Here is a 16,834-nt window from a genome sequence, read left to right on the forward strand (position 1 = left end):
TTGGGCAAGATACTAACCCCACGTTGCTCTCCGATGCATCCATCGGAGTGTGAATGTGTATGAATGTTAGATACTTAGCACTTAAGCTTAGAAGTGCTTGTGTAACGCATTGTCACAACTGGATGGAATTATCACACTTGACTACCTGAAAGAGGCCTGGCAGTGTGACCTTGGTACGAGAATTACAGACAATCAATGGACAAAAGCCCAGGAAAAGGTACACTCTTCCTCTGTTTGCATTCGTCATGGACTCTTACAGTTTAAAGTGCTACATAGACTCCATTTATCAAAGTTGAAACTGTCAAAAATGTTCCCCAATGTAAACTCCTGCGAAAGATGTAAACAGCAACCTGCTTCACTGGTGCATATGTTTTGGAATTGTCCCTGTATAGCAACATATTGGAATAATGTCTTTCACATCTTGTCTAAAATTCTAAAAAAACCCCACTTAAGTCAGACCCAATCTGTGCTTTATTTGGAGTGAAGCTGGTTGTTGTAGACCTATCAGCCACCCAAAATAATGTGATACGTTTTGTGATGCTGCTGGCACGCCATTTGATTCTACTAAATTGGAAACAAAAGGTGCCTCCTACCACATCAGCGTTAATACAAGATGTATTGAGACACTTGCAACTGGAAAGAATTAAACTCCTACTAAAGGGGAGGTTGGAGGAATTCCATTCAACCTGGCAACCTTTTATAGATCTCTTCAATACTGTACAGATATAAATGATCACTGAGCCTCATTGGTAGTTCGATAAATAGCATCCTCTGTCCAACGTTCTTTCGTTGTTTGTTGTTGCTTTCTTTGTTTTGTTTTGTTTTTACTTTGTTTAATTTTTATTGTATATATGTAATCATTTATATTTGAATCTTAGTTGCCTCTATGATAAAGAACACTGGAAAACCAAATAAAGAGATTTGAGAAAAAAAAAGAAAGAAGTGCGTGTGTGAATGGGTGTGATTGGGTGAATGAATTAGCTGTATAAAGCGCTTTGAGTGCTCGGACAGAGTAGAAAAGCGCTATAGAAGAACCAGTCCATTTACCAAATTAGTATTAGCTACACCAAAACATGGCAATGAATTTTAAAATAAAAAATGTTTATGCACAGTCATAAAACGACTATACTACTATACATATAAAAGAATTTACACTGACTTGAACTGGACTAATGGTACAATCATCAAAATATTTAAACATTAAAACCAGTATAAAATGGACCCCAACTGTTGTTTCAGATACTTGTCTTCTTCTTCTTCTTTAGTTGCTAATCTAAAGAGACAGTATAACTGATGAGTTAACAGAGCCATGTGGTGACATTAAAAGATAAAACTTTGGTCTGTTTTTGCAGCAACATTCATACTTTTTCCAGTTGTAGGTTGTAGATCTAAAAAGTGTCTGTCTGAATGTTCTTTGTTTAAACAACCAAACCAGCGCATATCGTTAACAGGAAAATAGTCAGACCACTCAGCTTAACACTCATCAGCTTTAAGGGATCTCACAATTTTTATTTACTCACACAAACTTCTGGGCAAGAAGGAATTTCAAGAAACCCAACCTGAAAGTTTAAGATATCCATCCATCCATTCTTTTCCATTTCGCAAGGGAGCTGGAGCCTATTCCAGCTAACATAGGGCGAGAGGCAATGTACACTCTGAAAAGTCTGTCACAGGACTAACACATACAGATAAACAACACTAACATACATTCACTAATTAATCTAACCCCACTAACTGTCTTTGGACTGTGAGAGGAAGCCTGAGGACCCAGAGAAAACCCATGCAACCACGGGAAGAACATCGAACTCAGGACCTTTTTGCTGCGAGGCAATAACTAAACCACTGTACAGCAAAGTGTGAGATAATTATCAAAATTTATGAAATGATTGCCTGAAATTTAACTTACAGATGGAAAAAATACTGTTCAAAGTGCTAATATCGGAAAAAATAAATACATACAAAGTTATCACTGAATTAATTCAGTTCAGTTAAATTCAATTACATTTTTTTTATTGTTTGTTTAAAGGACTAGGTACATTATTTATATCACTAAACTGTATACATGAAACCTGCAAGTTAGATTATGGAGCTGTCGACTGAGTGGTGGAGTCTTTTTTGATTATCAAGTGGGCACCCTCCTTCCTTGATGTTTCACTGATAAGCCCACCACGTCTCCGGAAGGTTTAGCGGTCAATCCCAGGCTCACCCCCAAAACACCATCTACCCAGTAGAGGCCTGGCTGAAGTCCAGCAAGTGTTTATGTTCCTTACACAATGGAGACCAAACTAAAGTTCTGTCTTTTGAGCCAGAACCAATGACTGCCTTTATTTTTAACACTTCTGGATAGTTTCTTCACCACTTGCTGATCTACTCTCACACTCCCAACTCCCGGAAAAGCCTTGCAACCTGCTCATCGGCCTCCTCCAGTGCATCATCTTATGGTACAGTAAGGTCAATGATGTAAACAAACTGGAGTGATGCCCACCATTGCACAATGTCAGGTTAGTGTAGACAATCTCAGGTGGGAAGTACAGTACATCTGCTATATTGAGATAATCCATCCCACCTCACAGGTGTGCCACATCAGGATGCTGATCTGACATCATGAGTAGTGCACAGGTGTACCTCAGACTGCCCACAACAAAAGGCCACCCTGGAATGTGCAGTTTTTTGCGCTATTGGGGGTCTGGGGCCCCAGAACCGGTCAGTATCTGGTGTGACCACCATTTGCCTCATGCAGTGCAACACATCGTCGCATGGAGTCTATCAGATTGTCAATTGTGGCCTGTGGAATGTTGGTCCACTCCACTTCAATGGCTGTGTGAGGTTGTTGGATATTCGTGGGAACTGGTACACGCTGTCGTATATGCCGGTCAAGCACATCCCGAACATGCTCAATGGGTGACATGTCCGGTGAGTATGCTGGCCATGCAAGAACTGGGACATTCTCAGCTGCCATCTGCCCTGAACAATGTGAACCATGATTCATCCGTGAAGCGCACACCTCTCCAACGTGCCAGACGCCATCGAATGTGAGCATTTGCCCACACAAGTCTGTTACGGCGACGAGCTGGAGTCAGGACGACGGGCATGCAGTTGAGCGTCCCTGAGACGGTTTCTGACAGTTTGTGCAGAAATTGTTTGGTTGTGCAAACCAATTGTTCCAGCAGCTGTCTGGGTGGCTGGTCTCAGACGATCTTGGACGTGAACCTGCTGGATGTGGAGGTCCTGGGCTGGTGTGGTTACACGAGGTCTGCGGTTGTGAGGCCGGTTGGATGTGCTGCCATATTCTCTGAAACGCCTGTGGAGACGGCTTATGGTTGAGAAATGAACATTCAATGCACGGGCGACAGATCTGGTTGACATTCCTGCTGTCAGCATGCCAATTGCACGCTCCCTCATTGCTTGTGGCATCTGTGGCATTTTGCTGTGAGACAAAACTGCACATTCCAGGGTGGCCTTTTGTTGTGGGCAGTCTGAGGTACACCTGTGCACTACTCATGATGTCAGATCAGCATCCTGATGTGGCACACCTGTGAGGTGGGATGGATTATCTCAATATAGCAGATGTGCCCACTACCACACATTTGGACTGATTTGTGACCACTGTTTGGGAGGGATGGTTATATTGTGTATCTGGAATGAATTTTAGGTCTCTACATCCATCCCATGGGGAATGGGAGCAGTAACAAAGGTGTTGCGTTTATATTTTTGTTGAGTGTATATATGTATGTGTGTATGTATATATATATATATATATATATATATATATATATATATATATATATATATATATATATATATATATGTATGTGTATATATATATGTGTGTGTGTGTGCCCTCGAGGCCTGGAGTTCGACGCCTGTGTCTTAAACTGGTGAGTTGAACCTCTTAGCCGTCACTCACTCTAGCCTTAGGTTCTCTTTGTAGTTTTTGATAAAAGGTCACTTTATCGTTTATTTTTTTTAAAAAAAGTAAAAAAAAGAAAAGTACAATTTTTTAAAAAGTAATTAATCGTCCAATTTCTGTAATTAATTGCGATTAATCGCATTTACTTGATCAATATCCTGGTTGCAATTAAATTTTTTCAACTTTATATTTAAGCTTGTAACTGACATTTATGCAATATAATGAAGTTAATTCAGAATAAACACAAAGAATGTATGCTTAAATTCAAACAGAAATTGAATAACAAACAGAATTTGCATGAGCAAACAGTCTCGAGAAAAAAGGGAAAACATACACACTTAACATGTTTATTGAACATCTTGAACATTCATGCTAACAAAGAAATCTTTCATTTATCCGCTTTTTCTCCTTAAGTCTTGGGGAGGCACTTCAAGTCCTTGAAACGAGGAATCAAAGCTATGTAAAGCGCGTCTTGTCAATGATATTAATAGGTCCGTAGTTTGTTGTAATCCACTTGGCATTGTGTCAGTAAATATGACCATGGTAGACTTACTGAATCCCCGATGCTCCGTGAGTGGTTTATCGCAAGCTGGGTGAAGCATTACTCAAAGTCCTAGCGGCATCTCGGACTAACGTATGCATCGCGTCAATGTGATATTTCAAGCTGGAAGTGCTTTGGTGAAAAGAAAATTCCTTCTTCCACAATGTGCATAATATTTTATGTCAGTCGACTATTCCGTCTTGTAATTTTTTTAATACTCAAATTTCCAATGTGCGTTTATCATCTTCCATACTGAGTTGATTGATTCAGTTGCCCGTCACTACCAGATCAACTACCCATTTGCGCATGTGTGAAGGCAACTCTACTTGGACAAACTGCCGGAAATGCGTTGACAGTAACATCCACGGATTTTGAGTCATTCTGCACTCCAGATGCGTTAATTGTGTTAAAAATTTTAATTGCGTTGACCGTGATGGAGGATTAATTTGCGTTAACACGTTAATGTTGACAGCACTAGTATGTTTCAGTTATGTTAAACCAAGTTATATGTTTCAAATATAAATTTTTAAAAAAGTGTACAATAACTTGCAAATCTCATAAAACAGCATTTTATTTGCAACAGAACACAGAAACATAGCATGTTTAAACAATTTAAGGAAAAATAGAAAGATAATTTGTTTTTAACAAGCTAGGTATAAACAAACTAAGTGTATGAGTCAAACTATAAAAGACAGCATTAAATCTTTCCAATCACGAACAAAGATATATATCTAACTCAAACACAGTGCTGTGTGTTACCTCATCGGTTCACATGCGTTTGTATTATTTGGTAACATATAAACTTTTACCATATGGTTCCACACATGATATAAACAATATACAATTCAAAGTTTGATCCAGGTTCCACAACGAAATACTCCCTGTTGTTCAGAAATATAGGCGGTATTTACTGTTTCATTAGAGATTCTGTAACAAGAAAGATGCAACTTAACAGGTGTCAGGATTTTCATCTCAGTTGTGTTTAAACCATGCACCAAAAAAGTGCCACTAAAAAAGCTGAGAAACTAGAGACTATCTGGTAGCAGCATAGATCACATTTGACTCCATTTGGATTCTTTTTGCTTTCGGCTGAAACGTTACTGTAGCATAGTTCAAGTCATCATTGTCTCGACTCTGTGAAAAGAACATTCACAATGAATAATAATTACTTATGAAGTAATTATTATTTTGATGGATAAACATCCATTAAGTTTTGCTTAGAAGAACATGAGCAATACAACATACAGACATACACAAATAGATTTAACATAATACATATAGCAACACATCAAATGTTAGTTTGTGGTATATGAGCTAGTTTTGTTTGGGCCTTGTGAAAGTACAAAAGTGCATTTTAAATTTAATCACCTCACTTTGGTCCAGATTTTGTTGGTCTTTAAAAGCTAGAAGGCAAAAACAACACAGTTACTCTGACTGTTCAGTAGAGCACATAATAAAGATTAAATACAAAAAGCAAAACAGACAGAACACCAAAGGTGACGCTCGTCAGCTTAGCTACAATGTCAGGTTCTTCTGCTAGAAAAATCCAGAAAATTAAAACCTCCAAAACTGTTTTATGGCTTTCAAATCATGTGCACATGCACAATAAAATACATTTTTAGGAAAATCTTACGTTTAAATTTGCTGTCCATGCCATCCGCAGGCTCATCAGTGTCTTTTCAAAAACAAGACACTGAATTTGTTTCAATTTGATTCAATAATAATCAAATTATAGAAAATTGTTGTATATGCAATGCAGGAAGTGTAGCATATTTAGAAAAAGAAGTATCAAAACCACGGGAACCAAAACAAACCAAAGACTACAATAATAGTCTACAGAACAATAATGCAATAATCTTACCACCAACGTTTAAATGTGTCACACTGAAAAGCAGACGTCTATCTGAGTGAAATCCACAGAAATACAGCCCAGAGTCAGATTGATCCACTTTCTTGATTTTGAGGAAAAGAGTGGAGATGTTGGTTGTCATTTCAAATTTTCCATTTCGAAATCCATCACTGTATGTAGCCTCACGTTTGGAATTTACCAAACGAGAGACATATCGGACTGTGGTACTGTTGACCAATCTAAACCAGAAAGTCATAGAGTCCATTTTGGAGTTGTTAGTGCACTGCAGAGTCACATCTTCACCTGGGTGGACCTTTGTGGTCTGAAAATCAGAAGCTGAAATGGAAATCCCCCCTGAAACAATGAAAAAGAAAATAGACAAAATGTTCCTTAGAGACTTACTGTAAGATAACATGATGGGGAATTCGATATCTCTAAATAGTAAAGTTGGTAATAAGCAAATGTAGTTGATGATGGGTTAAACAAACAATGATAAGTTGATGATCAAGTTAAGAAACTATACTTACAGAAGCTACAGAGACTTAAAGCTGTTATAAAGCTGAAGTTCATCGTTGTGTGTCTGATGCTCTGCAAGCCCGCAGTTGGTGTGTTCACTAGAAAGGTTGCTCTCAGTTTCCTACTGTGAAGGCAATAGAGGCGGAGTGTCACCCAGTGCTTAAATAATTTCAAACTGGCTCACTCAGACAGTGTTTATTCCTGTTCAGCCATTTTATAGATAGTAACATGAACCCACACATTACTGTTAACAAGTAACAGCTAATTTAATTTAATCTTCATTTAATTTCACTTCATTTCCCAAGATGAATCTATTTCAGTTATCACGTTCTAAATACAGATGTTTGCCAATAGGGTCAAGAAAAACTCAAACAGTACAAAATAAGAATATATTGAATGTAAGCAAAAAGGTCAGTTATCGTACCCTCCTTTAATTAGGCTGCTAAGCCTGATAATGCTGATTCGTTTTCGAGCTCTACTGTTATTGCCGGGATGTCCGGTGTGTTTGTGGTGCAGACCCAAGAGCAGGAAAACACGAGGGACATAACTGAATTTAACAAAAAGCAAACCTTTAATTAAGACTGACAGAGAAACATAGAAACAAAAAGGCAATGGCAAAACTAAAATATAACCTAAACTGGGGAAGCAAGGATTAACTATGACAACAGTGACATGAACATGAATCTGAACCCAAGCTTGAAAGTAATCCTGTGACAATCGGATTTGAAAAAACCTCCATAGTGCTGAGTCAGCACTCTTAAAGGTTATTAATGGGTGTGAATGGGTTAATGACTGAATGTAGTGTAAAGCGCTTAGGGACTTAGGGACTAAGTAAAGCGCTATACAAATACAGGCCATTTTAATGATATTTTCCTTCCTGTTTAGGTTTTGTTAGTTTAGTTATTGTATTTCTGAGTTTTTGTTTATGTTTGCTCTCCCTCAATTAAAGGCATGTTTTCAGCTTAAGTATATTGTCAGTGTTTGCATTAGGGTCAACATTTTCTCTACTATATGGCAGACGTGACAAGGGCAGATTTATCTGCCTCTTTTTGGTCTCAGGTTCAGAATGTATTGAATATAAATTTTTTTTGGACCTTCCTCCCAGTTTTGCTTAACCCTTTATGGCTGGTCAGAGCAGGCACGCTCCATTTTACGTAACTATTTTTAAATCCCGGTAGAACTGCAACTGTTAGATTTGTATTTTTTATTGTCATTTATGCTTAGAAATATTTAACCATATATGCTTAGAGGTGTATAATCAATTGTGTAGTGATAGGATGTGTGATCCTTAATAGTCTGCAAAGGTTTTGTGTGCATTCCAGAGTGTTCTGGCTTTCACACCCACATCCTGGGAGCATGGGAGAGGGCATACCTTCTCTTATTGTTTTATGGTAGGATAAACGTAGCTATATCTGTTTTAGTCTAAGTGCCTTTTGTTTAGATGAACTGCTGGACTTCCAGACCAGCAGGTTTAGGTTTAGGTTTATGGGGTCACATTCTGACCACACACACACTTACACAACGCACAGGCAAGCTGCTCTTTGTTTGTGTAAATGCTGTTAAAATGTTCTGTGTAGATTTCATGATGTAGATGACTGATTTATAATAAGTTACATAATTTCATGAATATATATAGTTTGTGTTGAAATGTCTTTATTTGAAATGTACATGTGTAAAGTGTAAGAGCTAGTGTCTCGTGAGAATACCCTTAACGAGAGTACACAAGACTTTTCATGGACTGCGAGTGAGCAGATGTCTCTCATGAAGCGATTTTAAGCTAAAAGTTTGCTAAAAGAAAAGGCAATACAAGGACTTAAGGACCTCTTTTCAGGACAAGCAGCCAACGAGGTATTTGTCATTTGAGAAATGTTTTTTTTATTTGTGTTTGACTTAATATGTGTACTGTAAAGTTGCTAATTGGTTTGTACTGTTCGCTCGTGACCAGTTCTCACGGCGTATTGGCGTAATGGCGTATCGGCGTACTGGTGATGGTGAAGCTGAGGAGAGAAGGCCCAAGTAATAAACGCCCATTTCAAAGAACCGACCTGTGTCTGTGTTGTCGTGAAGAGAGCTACAGTTTGTATGTAGACGTCATATGTTAATGAACCTATGCTTATTCATGTAACCTGAATAAAAGAGCAGTGTTACGGGGGAGCAGATGAGAATCTGACAGAGGTCAAGTGGGTGGATGCATGAGTAACATGAAGAACTTTGCCTACTTGGTGTTCAATGCTTTTGCTGTGTAATTAAATTATCTTGAATGTTCCAGTGAATAGGTTTAAGCTACAAACCTATCAGCAACCACATAAGCAAGCGCAATAAAGTTTTTTTTGCATATGAAACCGGAGGAAGTGTACTTCCAATTTATGCATTCAGCTTGTCCTAGGTCACGGTTTCCCTCCACATATGGCTTTGCAAAAATTGTCTAAAAAGAATTTGCAGCAACAAAAACATAATATTCCAGAAACACCTTTTGCCGATCTGATCAACTATACATAACTCTTCCTACGTTGGAATAAATGTCAGCACGATCTGTCTGATGTCCGCCATTACCTGCCCGAAACCGGAAATGACGTCATTTTTGCGGAAAATGCTTCAGAGGCATCTTTCTGGCTCTGAAGCAGAAAGATATTTCTGCTTGTCTATTAAACCACTTCTGGAATGTCTAGATGATATTAAAACTTTGATGGCCCTAAATTTTTTCAAATGTAATTCATTCAAACAGAGGTGATCGTGTTTGGTCCTTGCAGACCTTGTGATTCTTTCTCTATTGATTTTGGACCCCTGGCAGAGTATTTTAAACTTGTTGTTACTAACCTGAGTTTTAAGATGGACTGGGATTTTAAACTGGACACCCGAATTAGGGCTACTGTCAAGTCCACTTTTTATCATTTAAGGCATTTGGCAGAGGTAAGACCTATTTTATCCAGGCCTCATTTTGTAACAATAATCCATGCTCCTGTTTCATACAAAGTATACACCTCAGTTTGTTCTTTGGATGTTTTACAATATGAAAAAGACGTAATTTCACATACTGTAAAGATTCAATACCTGATTTAAAAATGATGTATTATCCAATGTCACTAAGCCATCCTTACCTTTAAACATAACCTCACATATTCCTCTTCTGCCAAGTATCCTTGGCCAAGTTGCTCTGTGTGTGTATATGTATGAATGTATATGAATGTTAGATAGAAAGAACTTACCTGGAGGAAGCTTATAAAAAAGTGCTTTTTGAATGTGTGAATGAGGCAAGTTGTACAAAGCACTTGTTCTCAGAGTAGAAAAGTGCTATATAAGAACCAGGCCATTTACCATGTCTGAGTAAAATGATCTCACACTTTTTTCTCTCCCTGGGAAACACAGCAGCTGTACCTTTTACAAGCAGATACACTGTGACAAACTACACACAAGCAGTTTGTGTGTTTGTACTGATTTCTTGAGCGCTTCAGTTTGTTGTCCACATGGAGCTGACACAGATGTACAGTCTGAAAAAGCAGACGCAAAAAACAGTTTACTTTCAAATCACCAAAAGATGCATGAATAGCACTGAAGAATTTATACACTTGAGAATAATTCATGACAAAAAGTTACTGAAGCTTAAGAAGAGTAAAGTTGTTATAAAGATGAAACACTTTATAACTGTTGGAAAGCAATGACCACTAATGAACACTTCAGAATTGTGCTGTTATTTTAAAGCAGGAATCAATGTTATGTACAAATGAATATAAAAGCAATGTGCAACAAGGGTGATATTGCCAAGGTCCTGGCTCGGAGACCCAGTGTTTTTGTTTTTTGTACTTTTACTTTTGATTTTATTATGAATCATGACTGTTGGTGTTTTGGTTTCCCAGTGTTTATTCTGTGCTCCCTCTGTTTTGTGTCATCCCTGCCTGTGTGTCCCCTCTAGTGTAGTCAGGTCTCTGTGTTAAGCCCGCATCTGAGTCTGTGTCTTTGCGTGTGTGTGTTTCCTGTTTTACTTTAAAGGTCCGTGTCTGATGTCAGTGTGTTTACGTTTCCCCCTGTCCCGTCGTGTCTGATTACTCCCAGCTGTGCCCTCCTTCTGCGTCTCATTCTCTCGTTATCACTCTGTGTATTTAAGCCTTGTGTCTGCGTCTGTTAGTTGCTGGTTCATCTGTGTTATCCCCCTCCGTCATCTGAAGTGGTTTCCCTGCATCTGTCTACGTCTCCTTGCATCTCCATTTGTGTCTCTAGGTTTCAGGTTTGTTTAATGTGTAGTTTTCCCAGTTTGGGTCCAGGCTCTGTTCTGTTTTTCGCCACCCTTGCCTTTTTGTATTTTCAACCTCCATTACTAAAGCTCCCTCACATCAGAAGTGCCTGCATCTTGGGTCCTTTAATAATTCCACACAGGTTGCCCCGCGAGCCTTGACAGATATATGAGACCTTATGTTGTATCGTCTGATGAAAGAGTTTCAGATGTATTTATATTAACTGGACTCTATTTTATTTATATATGTTATGTTTGTTCAAGACATTTAGCATTATGTTTGTTTGGCGACAAAGATTTTAAATGAGCAAGAAAATATTAAGAATTAATAAAACAGAACATACACATGTACAATTACAGTAGCATTGTTTCTTCACTGCAGAGTTAGAATTGCTGCATCATATCATTAATATGATACAGCATCATTTCCAGTTACATAGTGAGTCCGTCTGGTGGCAGCATAGATCGTGTCTGTCTCGATCGCTCTTCTTTTTGCATTTGGTTGAAATGTCACTGCAGCATATTTTGGGCCATCAGAGCCATGAATCTGATTTGAGATTTATAGTCATCAAGTATCGACTGTTTCTGGTCAGGTCATGTGCAGATTTCCATTTGATTAACAATCACATTACATGTTTGTTTGGCTAAATAGACTTTGATGGACAAAGTAAGTACTTAGAATTAACAGGAAAACACATGTGAAAATTCAGTTAGCATTGGTTCACCACAGCAAAGAATTTTATTTTTTTCTAACAAGAGTTTTTCATTTCCACACTAAGTCATGATAACCTCATCAGGCAGTTCAAGTCGCCTGCTGATTCTATCTGGTGGAAGCATAGATCACATTCGGCTCGATCTCTCTTCTTTTTGGTTTTGGTCGAACTGTCACTGCAGCATAGTTCACCTCATCAGATCCACGATTCTGTGAAAAGCACATTCAGTGTTCATTTATTATGAGTATTATATACATATTAATTATAATTATAGACAAATATAAGCAATAACAATGAAGTGTTTATGTTACATTTCTAAAGGAAAGAAGACAATTAGTCAACAGCTAACTGGAACATACAAACTATAAATCTTATTTCTCCCTTTATACGATGTCATTTTGCACTGTAATGCTGTACAGGCACATTTTGTTTAAGCGCTGCTAATCAGAGCATAAAAGTACATTTTTAGATTGACTCACCGTGCTGTGGTCCGGATTCTGTTCTTCTTTATTTGCTAATCCACAAAAAACAAATTAGTGTTATTCTATTACATAAACCAATTATACATTTGTGAAGAGTAAAGACTATAAGAGCGATTTTGTAGCTGTAAAAAGTACCCATCTGAAGTTTCATGTTTTGAACAGCCAGACCAGTGATGACCATAAACAGGAAAACAGACAGAACACCCAGGGTGACACTCGTCAGATTTGCTACTTTGTGAGCCTCTAATACAAAAAAAAAGGTAAAAAGCGACACGGCTGAAATTTATTTCACATTCATGTGTTTTTAATCATCTGCACAATAAAAGAAATGTTGACTTACGTTTAGAGATGCAGTCCATGTCATCCTGAGGCTCATCAGTGCCTATTCAAAAATAAAGCCTTGATTTTTTTAGTCCTCATTTCTATATTTATCTTAATCTATAACCACCATAGTCTTTGTATACAGCGTGTTGACAATAATTACATTGCATATGTAATATAAATTAAAAGAGTAATAACCGAAGAATGAGCAGACAAAGAATTTACAATAATCTTACCTCCAACCTTTAATTGCATGACGCTTAAATTTAGACGTCCTTCTGAGAGAAATCCACAGAAATACAGCGCAGAGTCAGACACATCCACTTGTTTGATTTTGAGAACGACATCAGAGGTTGTTTCTGTCATTTCAAATTTTCCAGGTTGAAATTCAGCATTATACTTAACACTTGCAGACTTAACAGCAATAGAGTTGGCTGTGGTTCCGTTGACCAGTCTGAACCAGAAAGTCGTAACGTCATATGTGTAAATCCTGGGGCACTGCAGAGTGACAGTTTCACCTGCCTGCACCTCTGAGGTCTGAAACTCAGAACCTGAGGCAGCAATCCAGCCTGAAACTGTGGAAACAATGAGATGTTTAATTGCTCTACATGGTGCTACACCTGTGAGTGTAAAGTTACTAATAAGCAAATGTGTTTAAATTATTATAGGTTAAAAATGCAATAAAAGATTAGCTAATGATGTCAAAGAGTAATAGAGCAAACTTACAGAAACAAGCAAGGGCTAAAGCTTGTATCACGTTCATCATCCTGCACATGACTGCTGCCCTGCAATGTCCGCAGATGGTGTGTTCACCAGGAAGGGTGCCACAGTGTGATAAATGTGATAGAGGGAGGAGTTTTGTGTTGCTTTCAAAGCTAAATGTGTTTAGGTCATAGAGTCATGATACACGTGTTTAGTCTTTAAGGGCTTTTTGCAAGATTATTTTTTGTCTTTACTTTAAAGAAGAAGAAGAAGAGTGATGTTTCATTTTTTCTCAGCTTTAAACACATGCATTATTAACCCTTTACAGCCGATCGGAGCGGGCACGCTCTGTTTTGCGTAACTATTTTTAAATCCCGGTAGCTCTGCAACCAAGTAAGCTAGCGCAATAATTTTTTTTGCATATGAAACTGGAGGAGTTGTACTTACATCTTATGCCATCAGCTTGTCCTAGGTCACAGTTTCCTTCCACATATAGCTTTGCAAAAACTGCATAAAAATCACTTGCAGCAACAAAAACATGATATTCCAGAAACACGCTTCGCCGATCCATCAGCTGTTTGTAACACCTCCTACGTCCATCAGCGCGAACTATCACATGACCGCATGACCTGCCCGAAACCGGAAGTGACGTCATTTTGCGGAAATGTAGTTTTTTACGATCGGGGCCTTATGAGCTTGTGTTTTACTTGTTATGTGTTTTAAAAAGTTATGTTTGACTTTATGACTTTCTGTGTCGTTTCTGGGATGCTTAAGACTCATATTGCACTGCTGGAAATAGTTTATTTTGATGCATATGCTGTTATTTTGCAAATTTGCACTATAATATTTATTTTCGTTTTTCCTGCAGTATATAAAAATTGGTGTATTTCAAAAATAAAACTATGAAGACACTCAAAATAAATTTCCTGTGGTGGGAAACTAGTTTGTGTAACTTTTTTGTATTTACAGTTTTGAGGGATAAGCCTCTTAAATTTCTCTAACTAGAAATATATGTTAAAAAAACAAAAACGATTTTCAATTTTTTTGTAGTTTATTGCACTTTTTTGCAATTTATGTAATTACTATGCACCTAATGCAGACATATTATTAAAGTTTGGGCTATAATGGTTGTATTGATGTATAGCAACTTGAAATGCTCCCAAAAATGGCTCCACAGCATGTAAAAATATAATATAAGCTCTGGCGAACTTGGTTCTATGGTAGGTCTTAAAGGGTTAAAAAGCTGGTTGTTGTTAAAATGCTGATAGTGTCACTGTTGTCTGGTTGGCAGGCAAAGGGTAGACCCAAAAGAAGGGAGTTTTATTGCTGTAAAGTTATAAACCATAGCTAAACACAAAACTTTAAAACTAGAAACTAAGAACTGGAAACAAAGAGCTAGAATAAAGGAGCATCGATGGAAACAAGGGAAACAAGGAAACACACTGCAGCAGGAATGACACGACAATAAGCACAGGAAAACAGGGAACACAGCTGGAAATAATCAAACTAACAGGACAGTAGGAAGCAAAACTGAACACAGGATGAGAGCCTGTCAAAATAAAACAAGAACCATGCAGACCAAGACGCACAGGCTTGACACTTGGGGAAGAAACAGGCATGGGTGATAGACATGACGGGCTGGGGAGAACACAGACGACATCAAAACAACCAGAGCACAAAAGGGAACAGATTAAATGAAGAAGACACTAAGAACTAGAAAAACATGATTAAAGTACGAAGAACAAGAAAATATCAAATGAGAACTAAAAAAAAAATGTAGAAACACTGGGTCACGGACTGGGAACCATTTAAGTCACAGTCCAAGAGTCCTTGAGTTAAGATAAGTCAACACTTTTATGACAACGAAAGCTGTTATATGACAAAGTTGGGTTTCAACTTCCATTTGACTTTTATTATTTAAATTTTCTTTAAAAAAATACATCAAATAATAATCAAATAATGCCCATAAGACCTTATTCCAGAAAGCATTTATTATTAATTCTTCTGATAAGTCATTAGCCACTAAAAATACACATATATATAAAAAACTTATAAAAAAATGAACATGCTTTCCTCTCCAACATCCCACCCCCACCAACCATCTCCCTTTAAAGAGAGCCAAGTCCACCACAGTGTCACAGTCTGGCAGAGGCAGACTGTATGTTTTGTGAAGAGTGGACCCAAAATGTAGACATGAAGGAACTTGGACCAAAACTTGAGTATCAACAAAAAGCAAGCCGTTTAATATGGCTGATAAAAACGTACAAAAACAAAAGGTAGATGCACACAAGAAAGAACCTAACTAGAACCAAACTGGGAAAACTAAATGCTAAACACAAAACGTAAAGAACAAAATCTTGAACATTGCACAAAAAAAAAACCTTAACACGGAAAATCCTGGAAACATGACGTGGAACAACTGACGAGCAATGAACAGAAACACACAGACTAAATACACAAAGGGTGATTAGGGGAAGTGGAAACACATGGGGAAACAGCTAAGACTAATCTGACATAACGAGACAAAGGAAGCAAAGCTGACTACGCTGAACTAGGACAGACTTTCAAAATAAAACAGGAAACATGAGACGCAGACATATAAACTTGATAATATAAACTTGACAACATAAGACATGCAGCTTGAACACATAAAGGGCAAAGGGAGACTAAAACACAGGGGTAGAAGACACAAGGGGAATCGAAATAAACAAATGAGCTTAGATAATCTAATGAACTTAAAAATAAACCATAAAGATCAAACATAAACTAAAACTTAAAGCACTGGGTCAAAAGACCTAGGATCATGACACACAGTGAAATCCAAAAACCAAACACTAAAGCAGGCACAGAGAAACAGGGAGTGTGGTGGTCCACATTGTGGCAGGTGTGGTCTGCAGTGCTGCATGTGAGATGGACGCATCTGTGCGTCCCAGGACCGGGCCTGCCAGGGAAGGAGCTGGCCCAAACTGGCCACATTGCAGGACCAGTGTCACGCCAGCAGTGGTTGGAACTCCAAGACCAGCTTGAGCACGGTGAGCAGAGGTTCGAGAATCTGGCAGCGCTTGGCTGCCACTGCTGCTACCCCCAACGGCGTTTCCTGGAGGCAGGGGAGTGGAGGGTTTTCAGACTGTTCTGATGCCCAGGATGCAATCAGCCAGGACCCAGTCTGCTGCCGCACCCATCCCCAGTCCTCGGGTGGGACGACTTGTGCCTGGCAGGGGCCAGCCACGCTATCGCTGGAGGCGCCTGCCAGAGGTAGAGGAGGAGCTGCGCGAGGGGCAGATCCAGCCGGGAGCGGTGGAGGAGCTCTGCGAGGAGACAGAGGCCCACTTGCCAGGGGGGCTGCTCGGCCTGAGCCTGAGGTCAAGGCGCCCAAAAGACCTGCGCGGTCCGAGGTTGGGGAGATGGAGGGACTGACGCCGGCTGGGAGCCCCAGCGCACTTCCACTGCTGCTGTGCCACCGCTGCCACTGGAGGCTGGGGGCACCAACGGTTCAGGGCACTCCTTCAAGCGGGAGAGGGAGTAGGTTCACCCGGATGTTCCCTAGCCTCCTTTTGGGTAATGGGGGTATG

At 38.9% G+C, this 16,834-nt stretch overlaps 1 protein-coding gene across 1 annotated transcript; it reads right to left on the reverse strand.

Moving 5' to 3' along the window:
* Nucleotides 1-11,487: 11,487 nt before the first annotated feature.
* On the reverse strand, nucleotides 11,488-13,410 carry LOC113018330 (uncharacterized). The gene is made up of 6 exons (XM_026161384.1): nucleotides 13,287-13,410; nucleotides 12,797-13,135; nucleotides 12,580-12,621; nucleotides 12,375-12,482; nucleotides 12,237-12,271; nucleotides 11,488-11,966 (listed from the first exon to the last, which is right to left on the reverse strand). Exons 1-6 carry the CDS (start codon nucleotides 13,333-13,335, stop codon nucleotides 11,865-11,867), a joined length of 675 nt encoding a protein of 224 aa, XP_026017169.1. The 5' UTR covers nucleotides 13,336-13,410; the 3' UTR covers nucleotides 11,488-11,864.
* Between the last annotated feature and the right edge of the window lie 3,424 nt (nucleotides 13,411-16,834).

Source organism: Astatotilapia calliptera, chromosome 3 (assembly GCF_900246225.1).
Source record: "Astatotilapia calliptera chromosome 3, fAstCal1.2, whole genome shotgun sequence".
Taxonomy (NCBI): domain Eukaryota; kingdom Metazoa; phylum Chordata; class Actinopteri; order Cichliformes; family Cichlidae; genus Astatotilapia; species Astatotilapia calliptera.

Coding starts and splice junctions, on each gene's coding strand:
- LOC113018330 (XM_026161384.1), bottom strand. CDS start 13,335: ATGTGCAGGATGATGAACGTGATACAAGCTTTAGCCCTTGCTTGTTTC. Junction 13,136..13,286: donor TTTAGCCCTTGCTTGTTTCT/GTAAGTTTGCTC, acceptor TTGTTTCCACAG/TTTCAGGCTGGATTGCTGCC. Junction 12,483..12,579: donor CATGGACTGCATCTCTAAAC/GTAAGTCAACAT, acceptor TTTTTGTATTAG/AGGCTCACAAAGTAGCAAAT.